This window comes from Lutzomyia longipalpis, chromosome 3 (assembly GCF_024334085.1).
Source record: "Lutzomyia longipalpis isolate SR_M1_2022 chromosome 3, ASM2433408v1".
Taxonomy (NCBI): domain Eukaryota; kingdom Metazoa; phylum Arthropoda; class Insecta; order Diptera; family Psychodidae; genus Lutzomyia; species Lutzomyia longipalpis.
The window spans coordinates 8,894,023-8,913,815 of record NC_074709.1 but is presented as its reverse complement, the minus strand read 5'-3'; the positions used below and the strand labels follow the sequence as shown (position 1 = coordinate 8,913,815).

The 19,793-nt window shown below is 37.8% G+C and overlaps 3 protein-coding genes across 15 annotated transcripts in view; all 3 read right to left on the bottom strand.

The window, feature by feature from the left end:
- The window catches only part of LOC129791776 (obscurin), a 50,384-nt gene extending 34,800 nt beyond the window's left edge, over positions 1-15,584 (bottom strand). For 7 of the 13 annotated variants that reach the window (XM_055830200.1, XM_055830211.1, XM_055830212.1 and 4 more), the window contains exons 1-3: positions 12,594-12,682; positions 11,070-11,267; positions 9,254-9,390 (exon numbers count right to left, since the gene is read on the bottom strand). In XM_055830200.1, coding sequence (XP_055686175.1) covers positions 9,254-9,390; positions 11,070-11,121 — 189 coding nt within the window. In that variant the 5' untranslated portion in view covers positions 11,122-11,267; positions 12,594-12,682. Of the gene's footprint in view, positions 1-9,253; positions 9,391-11,069; positions 11,735-11,775; positions 11,852-12,344; positions 12,463-12,508; positions 12,683-15,519 lie in introns of those variants that run through there. The other 6 variants (XM_055830206.1, XM_055830203.1, XM_055830205.1 and 3 more) reach the window with 6 other exon arrangements.
- LOC129791786 (uncharacterized) lies at positions 234-6,178 on the bottom strand. The gene is made up of 2 exons (XM_055830283.1): positions 5,259-6,178; positions 234-4,723 (listed from the first exon to the last, which is right to left on the bottom strand). The coding sequence occupies exon 2, from the start codon at positions 4,706-4,708 to the stop codon at positions 344-346; it is 4,365 nt and encodes a 1,454-aa protein (XP_055686258.1). The 5' UTR covers positions 4,709-4,723; positions 5,259-6,178; the 3' UTR covers positions 234-343.
- Positions 15,585-17,833: 2,249 nt separating the features above from the next.
- Positions 17,834-19,636, bottom strand: LOC129794320 (outer dense fiber protein 2-like). The gene is made up of 4 exons (XM_055835119.1): positions 19,590-19,636; positions 18,267-19,536; positions 18,097-18,173; positions 17,834-18,026 (listed from the first exon to the last, which is right to left on the bottom strand). The coding sequence occupies exons 1-4, from the start codon at positions 19,634-19,636 to the stop codon at positions 17,834-17,836; spliced, it is 1,587 nt and encodes a 528-aa protein (XP_055691094.1).
- Between the last annotated feature and the right edge of the window lie 157 nt (positions 19,637-19,793).

Below are 19,793 nucleotides of genomic sequence, written 5' to 3'. Positions count from 1 at the left end.
AATAAACCAATAATAAGCCAAATTGATCAATTTTCAAGTTAATTTGAGAGATTTTCTCTTCGAGTTTAAATGTAAATTTTAGAGGTGAATGGTAATTAATTGAACGCTCATTTTCCTAAAAATATATCTTTATTAGCATAAATTTTCCAATTTAATTTTAGATTCTGCTGGCTCTATGAAGAATAATCCATTTGGAAAATCATTTAAGAGGTGCCAAAGAAAACTAATTTTCACTTTATTATATAAATATTTATTTATCTTCAATTTTATTGTATATAATACATATATAAATTTTAAAAGCTTTTCCTCGACAAATTACATACATACATAGTACATGAATTGGTTAGTATCTCACGGATGCAACTACGTGTGAAATGGGTGGGGAGAAGGGAGACGGGAGGAGGTGATGAGGGTAGTGTTTATAGTTTCGGAGGAGAGGGATACAATTTATCTGATCTCTGTACGCCATCATTTTGGACGCGACGGATCCGAGGGCTGTGCAAGCGGAAGCTGTGGACATGATATCATCGAGATCCGCCCCCGTGTCCATGACGACGTCACTGTGGTACATGGAGAATCTCTGCTGTGGCCGTGGGTTGACAATATTGAGGGCTGTGAAGACATGAAGGGGCTCAAAGTGGCAAATGCCATCTTCATCGAGAAGTGTGTACGAGCACTTCCCAGTGAGGACGTCACGGCTTAGTTCTCGTGGTACAACTCCCTGGAATTTATTCTTAACAATGAGAAAAGCCCCACGATTCTTACCACGACGACGCACGAGGAAATCCTCGAGGGCCAGTTGGTTGTCCGTGAAGAGAATTGCATTGGGAAGCTGAGTGGAGGATTCGAGAAGTTGACGCTTCTCATAGGGAATCGTGAGGCAGCCCGTTTGTCGTACAAGTTCGCAAAATTGAGGATTTCGCCGTACGGAAAAGGGACTTTTCCGGAGATCTTCGAGAGCATCAATCATTGTGGGATTACTCTGGGCAAGCTTGTGCATTAGGACAACACGTCGGAGGAGCTCAGCACCAGCCTCAGTGGTCAGGAGGGCAGTGAGAACATCCGAAGGACACGCTGAGGCGGTGGCAGCAATGTCAGGTGTAGGGATCTCAAGTGCCTTCGCCAAGGATACAACGTCACGAATAAGTTGCTGGGCGGTTTCCCCATCAGCTGCCACACGATGGAGTTCAGCATTGGTGACGTCCTCGACGGATGATATGATGGCACGATGTAACGCCTCCACAGCTGTCTCAGTGCACGTGATTGAGTGCTTCATCTCCCTGAGATGATTGATAATCTTGTAGAGAATCTTTGGGTGTGTGCTGACCATTGCTCTCAAGGATTCACTCATATTCTCATCTCGCAGTATCTGCCCCATCTGACTCAGCACTTTGGTCTCCTCCACATTCACACACTGTGCGATCTTCTGCAAAATCTCACACTCATCGATGTCACTCTCAAGTGATGCGCGTACCATGGAGATGATCTTGAGCTGACACGCCGGATCACATGCTATTTTCTCACATCTCCCCAAATCTGCCGTCTCGAGAGCACATGCAATTGCTTCGTACACTGACACGGACTTATCCTCATCACGTACAATCTTCTTGATGAGCTCCACAATGCACTCGGCAGCTTTCACGGTGGCATCATCGGAAAATTTAGCTTGTCTGCATGGCACATCCGTGAGATGTTTCCGCCCACTCACAACTTGAGCAATGGATTTAATATTGCTAAACATGTTGGCAATTTTCTCAGCAGGGAAGCTCTCAGTGATTTTCTCGGAAAATTGATCAACAATCTGCTTCTCTTTTGTACTTTGTAGCACTAAATCCACAGCTGATGCCTCAATTTGCCGCCCAATGGTCATGCCGGCTTCCGAGAGTTGTCTCATGATCTTGCGATCAATACTCAACTCACCCCTTTCACTTGGTGCCGTTGGGAAGATATTCGTTGACTTGACGAGCTTCAATTCTTCCGGTGTTACGAGGAAACTCTGTACGGAAAATTCCTGTTCACCCTCTTCGTTGTCCGTTAGGTCAGGTGCAATAAATTTAGGTCCATCTGCTGTCTCAACAATTTGCCCCGGGATAAATGTTACACCATCATCGGTTTCCAGAACACGCCCAGGAACAAAGCGTGGTCCATCAGGAGTATCCACCACCTGCCCTGGTACAAAACGTTCTCCCTCATCATCCGTGGTGATCACCTGCCCGGGGATGAATGTTGGACCAGCTTTTGTATGCACAATCTGCCCTGGGACAAAGCGTGCACCCTCACTGGTCTCCATCACCTGACCAGGAACAAATTTACTTCCACTCTTTGTCTCAATAACCTGCCCTGGGACAAATTTCAGTCCATCTGTGGTCTCAATTACTTGCCCCGGGACAAATTGTTCCCCATTTTCCGTCCAAATCAGCTGCCCCGGAATGAAGCCGTTGTCACTCTTTATGCCAGGAATAAACTTTGTTCCCGATTCCTGTCGCACAAGACGCCCAGGGATTACTTTCCCTTCCGGCAGGTGCTCCTGACGTACTTTCTCCGGATAGAATTCAATGCCACTCGTTGTTTGGATCATATGCCCAAACACTGAGACATTCGGTGTGGATGCTTCGAAATTCATAGGATCAATCACAAATCCCCGCTGTGTTGGCTCACGGAAGATGACATCGTGGACAGATTGAGCGACGGCAAAGTCAAAGAGACCTTCGGTATTCGTCAAAACTTTTCCTGGCATGAAAATCTGCCCGCTGTCTGTGTCAATGATGGTGCCCTCGATGAATTGGGGACCTTGCTTTGTTTCCACATTCATCCCCGGGATAAATGCCAATTCATCCGTGCACGATGCAATACCTGGCACGAATTTGGCACCCACTGACAGTCCAGGAATGAATTTACTTCCCTCATCTGTTGTAATTACTTTTCCAGGGAGGAATTCACTTGCACCATTGGGACTTTTCACAGTTTGTCCATGAATAAATTTCCATCCACTCTCCTCGTGTGGGGATTGAACACTCTGGCCAGGGATGAATTTTTCACCATCTTCCGTTGTGATTGTTTGCCCAGGAATAAAGCGGAAGCCGTCGGGAGTTTGAATGCTCTGTCCACAGACAAAGGTATTGGTGTTGGGATCATGAACACCAGCAATGAATTTAAATCCTTCAGGAGTGAGAATTGTTTGTCCCTCCACGAAGCAAGGTCCATTGGGGGTGTTGATTGTCTGCCCAGGGATGAAGGCATCATTGACAATTTGTCCAGCCATGAAAATTGGATGATTGGGTGAAGCTTGTGTGCCCGAGAGGATACTTCCGGGGATAAAGGATGCTCCCACGGGGGTGTTTATTGTTAATCCTGGTACATACACAGGTCCCCTGGGGGTTGTCACCGTCTGCCCGGGAACAAAGAGTTCCCCACCAGGAGTGGAGACTTTCTGCCCAGCTACAAAGACCTGCCTAGCTGCATTAATGTCCAGCTTAAGTCCCTTTACATTGGCAACCTGACTTGCCCTTCCGGATTTGATGTTTTCAATCACAAATGGAAGTTCTGACTCAGTTGGGAGGCACTCACACCCACCATTTGCTTCCAATTTCTCCCCCACATTTGCCGTCATTTCAAGATCATCTTCTTGCAAGTTTTTCAGTGCTTCCACAATTTTCTTCTCTAATGGATTTGGCACTGAAAGTGGGGGTGGAGTGATGCAGGCTATAGCTTCGAATCCAGCTGTATTCTCCACAGCTGCTGCCTCAATTTTACTCAAATCCCTCCCCTCAATCTCAATGGGAGTGACCTTTATCGGTGTGGGCAGAATAATTGGGGATCTCTTGTTAACAACAGATGAGGCCACCTTCTCATACGTATCCCAATTCCACGATTCAAGAAGTGGATTCACGAGATCATCACATTCCGGCGAGGAGAGAAGTGATGCAGCCACAGCTTTACTCTCAAGTGTAAAAATACATCCATTGTGGCGATTTTTCTCCTCCGTCTTGATTTTCTTAATCTTCCGCGGAGACTTTGTGTCGCCGTCTAGTTTATCTTTCTCCTCGAATATCTTTGTCATCTGTGTGAGATTTTTCTGACGCTTTCGCTTCCGCTTCTCCTCACGTTCACGCTCAAGGAGAACATCCTGACGGGGACCCTCACCGTTGTACAGCATTGCATTCTCATCGGTGAAGTCCTGCAAATCAACGGAGACATTGCGTCCTTGGCGCATCTTCAGGAGAATCGTATCGGAATCCTTGGCCAGCATTACATCCCTCACATCACCATCCCGTACAGCTGCTTCGAGTTTTGCCGGGAAGACAAGGCTGTATCGTCGTTCATCGACTTGATATACAAAATTCCCATCATCAATGATTTTCGTCTCCAGCAATTCCAGCAGATTCTTCTGCATATCATTCTTCTCGTCAAAAATGGGAAAGACATAGCGGTAGTCGGGTAAAATGGTGTGCTTGCGCTTGCCATAATTTACATCGGGACTATAGTGATGGGGCCCCAGTTTATCGGCAACATTTGTGATTTTGCAATTAACTTTCTGCGTTGAATTCGTCAAGAGGACGGGGATAAAGTGATGCGATGGCAGCCCATAGGCTTTCCCAGTGATCCTGCAGTACCTCTTGGCATCCACGGGGGAAATGGGTGGTAAGAGTGGGAAGTAATTTGGTTTTGGCAGCCCCTTGGAGCGTCCTGTGATTCTGCAGAAAGACATCCCGAAAATCTGGATCTGGGACAAATAAATAAAACATCCATTAATGGATGCACGATTAATGCCGCAGGAGGGGAACAAATGTTAACGTGCCTGACTTTAACCCTCGAAATACCAAGAGAAGAGATTTTGGAGGCTTCTCAGGGTTTTATTTATTTAAATTTCCTTTTTCTTATTCATTAAAATTAAGATTAAAACTTTGTCTAATTTAACGTTGAAAAATGAGTTGGAAAAACCAGACTCGCCGGTAGCGTCGTGTCCAGCTAAACACGAATTTTCCCAAGCTTTCGGCAGGATGCAGCCTGCCTTCCTCAGGGGGTAAATTACGTTATAAACAAGCTAAACTCCGTCAATAAAAATTTGAAATAATAAAAGGCAAAGCTTAGGCTATATGTTATAAATGGAAAAAGCTTCTTCGCACACCCGGCGCCTCCACTGTCGAAACAGCCAATATGTGTAATTATTATTTTAATTGTTCTAGTAAACTACTTTTCATTCTTGGCATTTCGACGGTTAACATGTTGGCATTTAAATGAAATTATGATATATTTACCCGATATTTTCCGATGAAAAGTTATGGGATGATTTTCCTCTGGTATTTTCCAGTTGATCTACTTGATGGTTTTACAAGCTGTCCGTGTTATTTTTGGTCTACGCAACCACACACTGTTTTTCCGCGATGTGCGTGCTTTATATAGAAAATTGGATTACAACATCCAGCTGAGATTGAGCAGGGGGGCAATGAATGAAGATTTATTAACACAATTTTCAATAATACATTTCCCCCAATGATGTCAGCAGCATCAAGTCAAGGAACTTTCACTTTCTCAATTAATATTAAATGCTTTTTTTTGCTGAATTATGTTCTACACACATTCACCGGGTTACAGTTCAAATTATGTGTCTGTTATTTGAAAATACTGATTTATCACTTTTTTTTCAAACTTCTTGATAATTTATCACTCCTCGAGGTATTTTAGAATATCTATTTCTTATATAAATGTTATTTATATTTTTCCCACGAGTTTTTGTAGAAAATACTACGATGAATCACAAACTCATTTGGCGACGTCAATGAAAATTCCTCGGAAAAAGCATTGGTTTTTCCTTAAGTTAGATCACGAATTTTGCACACCTTTCGCCCAATTTTTTTTACTCTCTTTCCTTCGTTTCCCAACTATTTGTCTCTATGCACATTTATTTTTTAAAAAATCACACAAAAGGATCCTTTTTAAAGTCTTCTATTGACTTGAAATCTTCCACGAGAATTTTCTTGGGGATTTTCTTCCGTATTTAAAATTTGAATGAGAAAAAAGACGTTCCTCTGCGTTTGGTGTTCCACACTGAACTGAAATTTGCGAGTGATTCTGGCAAAAGTTGGAGAGTATCGAATATTTAAAGTTTTCCACTACAACCACGTAAAAAGCAGGAGAACACACGGGGTATATGGATGATGATGAAGAGGTGCCCCCGTATTACTTTTGTGTTGACTCGACGTGAAAAAGACACGAAAATAGATTTTCACATCAGACTTCCCTTTTTTTCTCTCACTCACAACATGCACTTTCCCCGCGCGCACCTTTTCTCCGCACACGCACACACGAATAATTTTACAAAATTAGTTTTTCTTTAAATATTATAGTGCAATTCTTTTAATAGACAATATATGAGACGTCCATCTCCAATATTCTTTCATCTCCACGAAATGTTTATAATTTTTCTTTTTTTTTTGTACGTATTTACGGGAAAAGGTGAGAAAATTTTGTAGGGAATCTGTTAAGTGTTTTCCGCTGTGGAAATTTGTTTTTCCTTCCAACTGATTTACGTATGAGGTAGATCGTGGGTGGTTGGTCTTAAATACAACATAAACATCACCTGGTTTAGCCATTGCTAAATTCATCAAGGCATGAGGGAAAATTTGCAGATTTTTTTTTAGTTTTCTTGGTAATTGATGAGACAAGAATGTTATTTAAGTTATTCAGAATATGCTTAATTTCCCAAGGTTTATTAGTCCTGTGCGTTCCTAGGTCTTTTTCACTGGGAAAATGATCGAAGAAATTACAGCCAATTCCAGGAGCAATTTAAAAAAAATTAATAAGAAAATTTTTAGAGAAATCATTTATTTTTAAGATTTCTTCTTAAACTTGTCGTTTTTTTTTCTGAGAATAAAAATCCAATTTAATTCCCAGATTAACTGAATTAAATCCAGAGCAATAAAGACGCGACTTTGTTGTGTATTTAAATATCACATAAAAGCAGTAAATTTAGCACTAAAAAATAACAAGAAAAGCTTTGAAATTCACTTCCTGAGAACTCTGAAATTACGCATGATTTTTCTTTTTAACTTTCTTTGTAAAAATTTGTATTTTTCGGTGATTAAAATTGATATTTCTAACACTTTAACCTATTATAAGTATCATTGACAGATTTATTGCATTTAAACAATTTTAATGCATCTGTGCTGATTTTATATTTGATTGCTTACACGAATTTCTTCATTGAAATTTTAATTTTATACATTGTGAATTTATTTATTTCCTTGTTAATTATAAATAAATATTTTCTTTCTGTGTACGCGATGAAAGGAAATCTCACAATGTTTCTTTATCGTATATTTTGGTGCAATTATTTGTACATATAGTAATGTGGATTTTGTAATTCATTAATCATTCCTCGTGTGTGTTGTATATGGTGATGATGTGATGAGTGGCGTTGAAGATTAATCCCCCAAAAATGTGCAAGTACAAAAATTAATTTTGTATGCATGAAAAGCCAATTTTAACATGAAAATACAATATAAAATGGGAAATGCAAAAGGAAGGATTTGAAATTTTATAAATAAACATTAGAGGAGAATCTTTGTCTTGTACTACCACCACAGTTTAGTCTCTCTTAGCGTATCTGAATTGGTTGTTTAAGGAAAAGGAGTCGGAGTGAGGAAATTAACGATCTTTCTCATTCTCTTGCACTATTTTTGGACTTATTGTAAATTATATATATATTTGGTGTTGCTACATATAATTCTTATTTATGTATATAAAAACTGTGTTAATATGCAGCTAATTGCAATGTTGAAGAATATTTAAAACAAAGAAAAAAAAGAACCGCGGCGAGAGATTATCGTGTAAAATTATGGATTAGATGAGGATTTGTGAATCATTTTGAGATAAAATCCCCATAAACACGGTCTGGATGGATGCCAAATTGAATAGTGTGGTCTCACACAGCTCCCGTTTTCCCTTTTCCTCAATATTTTTCCCATCATCATCGCCATGCAGTCACATTTACTGCGGTTGTCTCACTTAAAATGTTACATTTAACATATTAGTCATCATTCTACCTCCTTCTTCATCGCAACCACGAAGGTAAGATACGCGCACGAGTGATGGAAAGTCACAACATTCGAGGAAAATTGTGTGGGAAATTTTCTGATTTTGTCATTTTCATGTCTAATTTATGTCATATTATTCATAGTTTATCACTATTTTTGCAGCAATAAACACTTTTAAAGATTATTTTGACACAGTTAAGCCACATTTTATTATTATAAAATGCAGCTGCAAGCTAAAAGAGAAAATGCAGACAAAAGTCACGTTAATTACATAAATCCATCATCATCAAACGAAATAGATGCGGAATTTTCTCACGCTACATACTTTTTCTTTTCACTCAAAATAAACATTTTTATTTTCTTTCGGAAGATAAATGAGGGAAAATTTTAACGGACATTTGTTTTTGAAAATCTGTGCTTGTGTATGAGAAAATTGGGAAAATCTCTGTGCTTTTAAGCTCCAAACAGATGGCACTACTTGAGGGAATCGCACATAAAACCACCGAGACATGAGATCATACGACACATCAAAAACATCTCTAATAAAAATTCCAATCTCTCAGCACAGAAATACATTTTCCTCTCTTTTGCATATTTTTAAGAACAAAAAATATATTTTTAGAAAAGTTTCCTCAAAATGAGGGAAAATCTCATCATTAAGCCAAAATGATGCTTCCACTTTTAATCACATACACATCACTTCAATTTTATTGACCATGCGGATGTGGAATTAATTGATGTTTATCACTCTGTGGCTGAATATCTCTTAATTATGAATATTTCGACGCGACTTAACGTTTAAGAAAAAAAAAACATTTTCATCACCTTGTGTGACAAATAAAAGGCCAACGAGAGGCAACATTAAATGCAGCCCCATATAAAATGGATTGTACGATGGAAAATTAATTATCTCACCGTATTAATCAAAAGTAAAATGCTTAAAATAATATATATAGCTTTAGTGGTGAAGAGAGACAGAGAGAGAAGGGGGAGATTTATGACAAGAGCTGTTGGGTGATGTATTTTGTTGCCAGTGTCTCAATAAATATTTACATTTTCCCAAAGGAATGAGAGAAAGTGATTCTCTCATCTATGCTGCGGGTCTATTAATCTACATAATATATATAAATTTGTCGGACACGCGGGATTTCCACGCAGGGGAAAATCTATTTTTACACACTATAAAGGAGCTCCTTGAACTTGCTTTTGAGACTCACCTGTGTGATTTCACTGGAGCTCACAGCTTCATGATGATTATTTTGCACAGAGTGAAAATTTTTGGAAATTTGTACCGATGATGTCACTGATTGTTGTTGCCGTTGAGTTATTACTTGCGAGAATTCTTGATCAATTGCTGAAATGAGAAAATAAATCGACTGATTTAATCAAAAGAAATTAGTAAAAGGGACGCAGGAAATGCTGGAATTTCCAAATTGATTTTTTTTAAAGTAAACTTGAATTGATTGAATTATTTTTAGTCCTTTGAAATTAGTTTCTTTAAGTTCTTGTCAATACTTTATACTTTCTGAATATTTTGTTTTGTTAAACTTGAGTGCAAAAATCAGCTTTAGAACTTCTTACACGAAATATCAAGAACTTTACGTAAGAATTGATTTTTTTAAGATAATTTTTAAGCCAAAATTCGAGATAATTACAAATAAATAAATAAATTCAGGGCTTATTTGGGTTAAATTTTGTATGATAAGTAAGGAAAAGTTCATTAATAATTTCTACCTACGATGAGCCTTGAGTTCTTGATAAATTTTGTTAGATTTATATTCTATTTAACCCTCCGTGCGCCATGATCAAAATACTCTCGCGCATTGCCATGGGGTAGGTGACCGACCCAATAGAATTTTTTGCAAATTAAGTAAATTCTTTCGGTCAAATGTGCTTTAATAGACTCCTTGATACTCCTCAAAAAGTCTTTTGTCCATTTTAGAATATAAAATTAATTTTTAAATGAACTTTTTGATGATTTTTTTGCAATGAGTTTTTTGAGGTTAGAATGGTCAAGAAAGAGACGAATTTGAAGAGGAATAAATTGACCGTTACACCAATTTTTAAATTCCCTCTTCTTACATTTTTGTTAATTAACTTCATTTTATTTAATCTTTACATATTTATAATCTTTTATAAGTCACTTATTTCCAAAAGATTGGTTCTAATTCTCTAAAAATTAGGGCGAAATAGCTCGAAATATAGCTCTAGGATCAGCCACCTACCCCTCATAGTACACGGAGGGTTAATGTAAGAGTTCTAATATAGTCTTTGAAATCTAAATTCGTTTTTTTTTAAAGAATAGTAAGTAGGGGAGAGCGGGGTTAAAAAAGTCACTTAAGGGTTTAGAAAAAGCTCAAAATATCATATTTCCCAAATGGATAAAGCGAAATGTTTAGCTCATTTCTTTAGGAAATTTACTGCCCTATAACTCTTTCTCAGATCATTTTGTTCTATCTAGCTAGGAAATATGATATTTTAGGCTTTTTCTAAACCCTTAAGTGACTTTATTAGTCCCGCCCTCCCCTATATTTTTTAAGAATAGAAAATATAGTGGTATAGTAAATCACTTTCCATCACATAAATTGAAATTTTTCATTTAAAAGTTTTAAAAATATTTATTTAAAGTTCAAAAGAATATATCCCTTACAAGAAATATGATAGATTTAAAAAGAAATTCTTATTGCAACGATGAAAATAATTAATTTACTTCGATGCTAATTATGTTTTCTTTCAACAATTTTTTGATAAATTAATTTATTTTGATAGAGTTTGGAAGATCTTTCAAATAAACCGGATGAGTTGCATCGCCTATGAGTATGTTGTGTGTTTGTGTGTGACAAGAATTTTCCCACCTCATATGCAGAGGCGCCCAATTAAACATTATTTACGATTGCAATTTCAAAATTATTTATCCTTCAAGTAACCCTAATGGTAAAAATAACAATTTTCAAGGTTTTTCAAGCGCATTTTTGTGAATGATCTTTTTTTATTACATGCCATACATTGTCTTTGAATTTTTTGTCAACTCACCTGTTGTCTTTCGTTTTGTTGACTTTATTAATTCATCCATTTTGGACTCCATTTCGTTGATCTTTTAATCCACTCTGTGGGTCCTTTTTAATCCATAACAATTTGGTTTTTTTTTCTAATTTTTCTTTCTATTTCATTTGTTGATGTTCTTGCACTTTAAGCACCCACTGACTTGAAGAGTTCACAAAATGAAGTTAACTTTTATGGGGAGAAATAAAACAATATGTTTTATATATTAATCACTGTAATATATATATAGCACTACATAGTTCGATTAGAATATTATTTTAATTTGTGAAATTTTATTGTTAAGAGTTTTGTGTTGGTGCAAGAGGAAAATTCCCATTCGTGGAAGAAATGGGATTAAAAACAGAAGAGTTTTGTTGGCCAATGCGATTGTGGTTTTTGGGATTCAAGAGCAAATTGAGAGAGAGTTGAAGGCAATCGCCCCAATTAAACATGAAAGAGTTATTCAAGTCTCACAATCAGTGGCAGAGTTGTGGGCTAAAGTGTGGTGTGTACTGTGTGTATGAGGACAAGAAGAAGTCCCCGTAGCATATTGTGTGGAATGAGGAAAGAAGGGCACCTAACGGAAGGGGGGTTGGTGTGTCAAAGACAGACAGGGCGTCGTGCTATTTCCGCGTTGTTCTTCTTCAAAATCCCAAAACCGCAAGAGAGAGAACTATGTTGTATCGAAATTTCTTACTGTTGCGTCGCGGATGTTTCTTTTTATTTCTCTTTCTTCGTGCTGCTTTTCTTTCACATTTATTTGCTTATGCACACTGTTAGGATAACACGGCATATTATGTACAGAGAGAGACAGAGCCCCACAATGAAAAGTATAAACTTCTTCTTGAAGCAACGCAATGCGTGGCAAGAAGTGTGCGAGAAAATCAAGAGCAACAAGAATTGCATTTTGGTATGAAAGGGGCGACAAGAATGAAGGAAAATAAAATTTTCAAGAAGACAATGTGTGGTGATAATTGAATTGTGTTGTACATTATATACTCCTACATATATGTATGTATATAGCATTAGAAACTCAACCAATTGCACGAAGAAGAAAATGCCATGCTCTATATTCTAAAAATTGATTGCAAGAATATCGACGGGAGCCAATTGATTTTCTATTGAGATGGCACGACAATGAAGAGGTTTCAAAGGAGGGATGTGTGAGGGACTTTTATATAATAGTTTTTCAAGTGAAAAAAGCACTTTTCCCCCAATTTTCACACAATTTCCCACAAAATTTTCACACTAAATCACTGCAATTGCCTTTGCACAAATCCCCACAAAGATCTTGCACATATTCCATATTTTTGGGATCTTTGAGGATTTTTCTTGCATTTTTTTCAACACATTATTCCACCAATGCACACGTGCCGAATATTCCTTAACTTTCCCAATGGAAAATCCTTTGAGGAAATACCGAAAATCACCTCCCAAAAGAAAAATTCCTCAACGTGAAGGAAAAGTGTGAGAGAGAGTGAGGAGAACAACTTTGTGGGCAACACGAGAGCAAACCTTTCTAGACTGGCGATTTGATCAAGAGCTCGAAAGAAACTGAATCCCACGAAAGAAAATTGGATGCACACCACGAATCTGCAGAGCTTAAAATGCGATGACAAGAGTTTTAGTTGAAAAGGGAAATGTGTGCAAGTGCGAGAGAAAGATGCGCCTCCTAATAGCCAACCTATTATATACATTTGAAAGTGATTTAAAACAAATAAATGCAAATCACACATGTATGTAGAGAGACATCATTGCGGCGTCTCGATTAAAGGATTCCCTCTGCTGCGGGAAGTTTTCATGAAAATTTCATTCGTGATCCACTTGAAGAGATATAGGTAGCTCAATTAATTCATTTTCTCTTATCTAATCTGCAAATTTTGGAGGTAAAATTACGCAATTTATCAGGCTTTGTCGTATATGAGTGGAGACGCCTGGTGTTTTTTACCCAGCGTCTCCACTGCATTGCTTTTTATTTAATGTTTCCCATTAAAGTTTTTATTGAAATAGAGCTTTAGGATTTATTACCACGAGTCTAGACTCATGCAGTGCAGTGGTGTAGCTAGAGAGGATGTTTAGGTGTCCTAAATACCCTTAAAACTTAAAATAGTTCAAATTTTTTTTAGTGGACAAATAATAATTTCTATACAAAGAATTGTATGAAAAAGAATCATTCAACAAACACTCCTTAAACGAACTTTAAAAACATTACATGTTAGAATTTTTTATTAATGTCAATCGTTTGAAATTGACAAACTGTCAAAAAGCCACAAATGCAGAAATTTTCCTTTTTTGAACTTTTAAATTCTCTATGCAGTTTTTCCCGAGGTTTGCATGAATATTTTAAAATCCGGGTTTTTCGTCGGTTGTGGAAACTCCCTACCCAAAGAAACTCAGCGTCTTTCCAGAACTTTCGGCCCCGCTTGGAGCCTTCTTCAGTGGCTAGCATAGAGAGGGGCGCTTTTAAGGAAAATATTTACAATGGAAAAACAATTTTCACTTTCTCGATCGTGGGGAATTACTTCCCAATCTTCAAACTAAGAAAATTTAACAGAAAAAGCTGTCGAAAGCTCTGCTTTTTTATCCATTTTTTTGCTTTCCTATGACTGTAAAAATTAATGTTTAGTCCATAAGGAATCTTTATATTGACGGGCATTAATAAAGTAATTCTATTCTATTCTTTAAAAAAAATAAGAGAATATTTCTCTTTAAAACACCCTCATCAAGAATTTTCTGACTACACCACTGACTAATATTCTAATTGAAGCCAATAACGTTAAAGAAAATTAATTAATCTATCAGAATTTCAACGTATAATTTTAAACATTTCATTGGGATGAATTTTTCAATGAAATTTGCACGCAAATTTAATCAAAACAAATCTCATAATTTTGCCAAAATGCTTGTACAGCAATTACTGCGAGGTAAGGAAGTTGATTATGCTTAAGACGTGTGGAACATTACCAGGGTGGTAGTACCTCTATTTCTTTTTTTTTAAATTGCTAATTTTTCCCGCGTAAAAGTTTAATTTATTAAGCATTTTCCTCTCAAGAAAAAATGAGAATTTTCTGTGTATTTTCACAGCACTTCCTGGATATTATGAATCACAGCACAGCACGAAAATGGTTTGGGGGAATTGGTGAGATGGAGAAGAGCCACAAGAGACCCAATGGGAAATTAACCATCAATTCCTATATATGAGAGCCGATTCTGGTTTTGGGAAAGAGACTTGTTGTTGCTGCCAAAATCTATTAATAAGCGAAATGTTCAACTCGATATCGCCCCTCTCTCTGATATTAAAAACACTCTCTCCTCGCAATTGCGGATGGGACACGCGTGAAAATCAAGTGCGAGGAGTTTGTCTTCTCTGTACATGTGTACATATAACGTGATGGCCCTTTTGTCTCTTCTTCGTTTCTTCTCTTTGGTACAAAACTTTGCGCATTTTGTGGATGAAGCTGTGATCTGCGCGCGCAATTTAGCTGATGTTGTTGCTCTGTTTTGTGCAAATGCACGCACTTTCACTATACATAAACTAACATCCTCTCTGTGCTCCCAACTGCTACCGACACATCATTGTGGACCACTCAAGATGATGCAGATTAATGGTGATCTCTATTGGAATTGGTGGAATCGCGTGTGCTGCATGCACTAGTACAGGAATATGAGGAGAAATGAAAATGAAAATGAAGTGAAAAAAAGGAGCAAACAAAAAAGGGATATAGTGTTCGGGGATTGTGTGTCTTCCTTGGCAAATTTTCACACTTTTGCCGCACTTTCTTCCTCAATCGCCATGAGACATGATTTAAATTCTGTTCTTGAGGCAATTTGCGAAAATTTATCATTGTTTCACCATTTGGCATTGTTTTATTTTACAGCGCCAGCCAGCCAATTGTCCCCAACACGCAGTTGGGGTTTTTTAGTGCTTTGCACTAACAAATCTGCATGGATATTGCATGCACTCACAGCTTGAGGAATTTTTCATCACCATAAAATGAACGAAAATATATTCAAAAATCTTTCGTTTTTTTTCTTATTCATTTAACTGTAAGCTATCTTTGGCTTTTCTCATTTTCCGTGCGAGAGCAGGAAGAAGTTCGCGCACGAGAAAATTAGCTGATGGATTAATAAAAAATCGACGGGAGGGCAAGACGATATATTTTTAGCATTTTTCGCATTTTTTTTTTTATCGACACGCGCGGCAATGAAATTCCTGGATGTTCTCGGGCGTTTACAATTCTTTCTGCTTAGTCAGCACCTCTAATATCACCTTGACGGTAACATTCCTCAACTTGTGAGCTATGTTAGAATCGATCCAAATTTTATTCCTAATTTTATTTTACCGGATTTTTTTTTGATTCGATTGTTTGCGATTTTTTCTTGTTTGAACGGCTAAAACAAATCTATTTAAATTGAAAGGAAAACTTTACTAAAGCACTACCGAGAGGTGATTTTGCACACGATGTGCTGAGAGAACGACGTGCTGAAGAGTGCAGGTTCGATTGGAGACTGATGAGAAAATGAAAACTTTTGGCACAACATACCCCCAATCTTGCTCTCACGATCATGATCGAGGTGTTCGCTCTTTTAAGTTTTTCCGAGAGATCTCTTATAATTTTTTTTTAGGGGAAATTTTGTCAATATTGCCGAACCTTTTGAACCTTTAGAACTTTAGCATTCCACATAATTTACAATTATTTCTCGTCCCCTCTTGACCAAAGAAATGTTTGAGAATTAATCAAGAATTTTTAGGTTAGGCACTAGGCAGTTTCTGAATGATCTTAAAGCTGAGACTTTTCAAGATTGATAAAACTAATTTGAACAAAGTGAATTTCTAAATTTTTTTTATTCTTCTGAGATGGTTTTTTTTTATTGAAATCGGTCGAAAGGATCTAGTAGATTTTTTGCAATAAATAAAAAAAATTAATCAAGTCTTTGATCATAAAAATAAGATGGCGTCGATGGCGTCATTAATCAAAAAGTTAACATTGATTCAGTTCTTTCTAAGCGAAACGACAATTTACCTCGTTTATTATATATTTATCTAATACGAGGTAAATTGTCGCTTCGCTCCAATTTACCTCGCCCCGCTTCGCGGGGATTTGTTGCGCTTCACGCAAATTTTAGAAAGAGAAAATTGTGATCAATATCAATATCAAAATTCAGGAATTTCAGCGTCATACTGAAGGCCTGCAGCATCATTTCCCGTTCTGAAAAATAATGTAATAAATTAAATTAAACATAAGCTCAATTCCATTTCCGGAAGTGCAGAAAATATATTTTTTGTACTCACCATCTTCTTCTAAGTCCTCCTGCAACGCCATGTACTGGCGTATTGCCGCCTCAACCCTCTCGACTTTCCTTTTATACTCCTCTCGAATCCTCACAGTCTCCTTCATATTTTCCTCAATTATTTTTTTTTATCCAAAACTGCTCGCTTGTCCATTTTGCTGATTCACTTTTTTTTTAACTTCCGATTTATGCATGAGAAAACATTGACAAATTTTGTTGCATCTTTTTTGGGACCTACTGTCATCGAGCATATGCTTGATGACATTAGTCTATTCGGGGCTCTGGGGGGAAATGAATGTCGTTGGCGAAAACCGCCTGGTATCAGGAGTCTCTGTACCAAATTTCATCACGATCGGACCAACGGTGTAGAAATGCATAGCTGTACAGACACGAAATCCTTTAATTTATATAGATTTGGATAAGTCCCGTTATCAACGAAAAATCGCCAATTTATTGATCTTTGAGAAATTATTATAATTTTTAAAAGAAACCATTCTTAACATTCTAAACCTTAATTTTTTTTTAACCATTCTTTAAAGGAAAAAGAGAACAATTTTTTTATTAATAATAAATAATATGGCGAGGGCTAAATTGTAAAAACGGCTAAGTCGGTTCGGATCACATACAAAGTTAGCCGACTTAGCCGTTTTTACAATGTAGCCCTCGATGGATTGAATATAACTTTATAAGCCGGCTTTTGAAGGATCATAATAAAGTCTCACTATCATTTTTGTATTCAAGCAACGTTCTTAATCTAGCATCTTCTTCACTAAATATTTCACAAAAGTCATCATTCTCCCATGTACAGAATCTACACATATCTTTCTTTTTATTGAATCCAGTTGTGATATTCAACATTTCATTTGCTGCTTTATTGTCTGCACTTATAGACACTACCATAACATTTATATGGGAGTCATGGAAATCCATTCCTTCACTTTCCAATTTTTTATATCTCTCATAATTGGTTGAAACACATCTGTTAATGAATGATCAGTTTTTTTTGAAATATCCTGAGTGTGAAATAGTGAAATTAGAAATATGTTCTCTAGCTTTGATGATATTTCTTCGCCTAAATTTTGAAGACTTATTATTGAAGAGTAAGAAAATAACTTTCCGCCATCTTAGGTGCGACGCCATCTTGTGATTTTCCTCAAAACACAGAGGTAGGTTTTTCTCAGGATCTACTGGATAGATTTTGATGGGGTAAAAAGCAAATGAAAGAGGAAATACCAATGCAGATTTTGATGTACCAGAATTTTGAATTTCCATTCTAAAGGCTGAGAAAAGTGAAAAAAACATCAACAAAGAAATAAACCTCCACCACATTAATATTTGTTTTATTGCATACACGGAAGTTTAATTACCACAATTAACTAATTAATTAATTGGAAAATACGTACCTCTGTCATTTAATATCCATTTGTACACACATTTTTGTTTATTTTTTTCTTTCAAGTTTCTCACTTTGGTGGCAATCTTAGGTCATCAATGGTGCTTTCGGGAGATGGCAGGGAACAAGGTTGGTAGTACGCTGCCCTATCCAGAACTTCCAATCTCTTCCTACTCTCAAAACTATCCATATTCCTGGCTGTGCTGGGAATGTCGGAACTCACGGCAAATGCATCGGAAGTGAGGGAGACAGATGTGTCGGATCTGCTGGGAGAGAAAGAGGAATATATAGCAAGCAATAATTCTCATGGCGCCACAGCGTCACTCAACAAACCTCGATCCATCGCTTGTAGTGCTCATGATCGACGTGCACATTTTTGCTCCGCTTTCACACACTTTTGGCGCCAATAACTGCAAGAAAAAAGTCGGGTGGGATGAAAATAGCTGCATAAATCACGCAGAAGACAATAATGTGAGAGTCAAGTGCGCGCGTGATCTGCTTACCTCCTTGCCCACATGTAGGGCTTCCTGACCAATTGTGATCTTGTGCAGTTTCTCATTTAAGCTCTCATTTTCCTCCGTGAGAAATTGTGCACGACTCCGGAAGCCCTCCAGCTCCACGGAGATTCTATCGTAGTCATTCTGCAGGGAGACAATCTTCTCCACCAGTTCGGACTTTGAGTGCAGCAAAGCAATAACACTGGATTTGGCTTCATCGAGACTTGCCTGTAGGGCATCATTCTTCGTCTGTAGCACGTGGAACTTTTCACTTTTAGTCGATGTCTCCTTGAGGAGCATTGAGAAGCGCTCCTGCTGTGTCTTCAGGGATTGCTTTTCAGATTCCGCCTCCGTCAGTTGTTCTCGCAATTCCTCAACGAGTCTCTTTGAATCCTCCAGCTCTGTAATTTGCCTGGAGAATCTTTCACTCTTCTCAGCTTGTTCCGTGAGTTTCTTCTGCAGCTCCCCATTCTTGCGCTTCTCCTCACTGAGCGCCGTTGCACTTTGCTTAATAATCTCATCCATTTTGTCGGATTTACTCTTGAATTCCTTCTTGAGCTCATCCAATTTTTCCCGGATGTGAATCAGCTGAACATTCTCAGCAATGTGCTTCCTGAGTCGCAATTCAGAGACCTGATTGAAGAGTTCTTTGTTCTTTCTATGCTCATCCTTTAGTTCTTCCTTGAGGCTCTCAAGCTCATTTGTTAGTTCTTCAATTCTCTCCTTGTGTCCCGTGAGAGATTCCTCATCATTTGAAGATTTCTCCACTCCATTGGCGACACTTTTTGCATCTTTGGGTGACTGTGTGGGATCATCGAAGGTAAGCCTACTCCCGGAATTGTGACGATCGAGACTCAGCCCAAAATGATCCCTCATTTCCGATGCTGGACGCGTAGAGGGCAGAGGAAGGCCGTATTTTTTGCAAATACCACAAAGTTTCTCCCTTAGCTGGGAATTTTGCATCTCCAAGTCGAATATTCTCAGCTGGACACGTTCCTCCACGGAAAGGGTCTCTCTGCTGCGATTGGATGTGCTCTTAATGTCAAAGGATGTAATCCTCAGTAGCTTAGTGATTAGTCTCTTGATCTTCTCCTGATTAGCGTGATTCTCTCTCTTCAGGGTGAAGTGTTCATCGCAGAGGGAGATGTAGCTATCCTCCAAGTCTCTCCTGGACATTTTAGCCACACGCTGGTGCTCAAAGATTAGATCTCTCTGGTCAGATTTAATGCAACCCCGGTAGTTTTTGTCGTACGGCGATAGTTCGCATTTGTGGTACCTGCAAGGAGTAAAAATTAATTTATAATTGAGAAATTAATTCCAGAAACTCACGGTCTACTTGAGGAGGGTCTTCCTCCTGCTGAAAGTTGGCGTCGCATTGTTAAAAATAATAAATTTCTTAAGAATAAAAATTATAACTTTTACTTTGTTTGTAAACGAATTTTCGTTACCATGGAAACTAAGAAAATACTTTTTTTTTTTAATTTAAGAATTTAATACTACAAAAATTCTTTCTTGCTCCGGAAAATTGTGTTT

Coding starts and splice junctions, on each gene's coding strand:
- LOC129791786 (XM_055830283.1), bottom strand. CDS start 4,708: ATGTCTTTCTGCAGAATCACAGGACGCTCCAAGGGGCTGCCAAAACCA.
- LOC129794320 (XM_055835119.1), bottom strand. CDS start 19,636: ATGCGACGCCAACTTTCAGCAGGAGGAAGACCCTCCTCAAGTAGACC. Junction 18,174..18,266: donor CCCTACATGTGGGCAAGGAG/GTAAGCAGATCA, acceptor TTTTTCTTGCAG/TTATTGGCGCCAAAAGTGTG. Junction 18,027..18,096: donor ACTACAAGCGATGGATCGAG/GTTTGTTGAGTG, acceptor CTCTCCCAGCAG/ATCCGACACATCTGTCTCCC.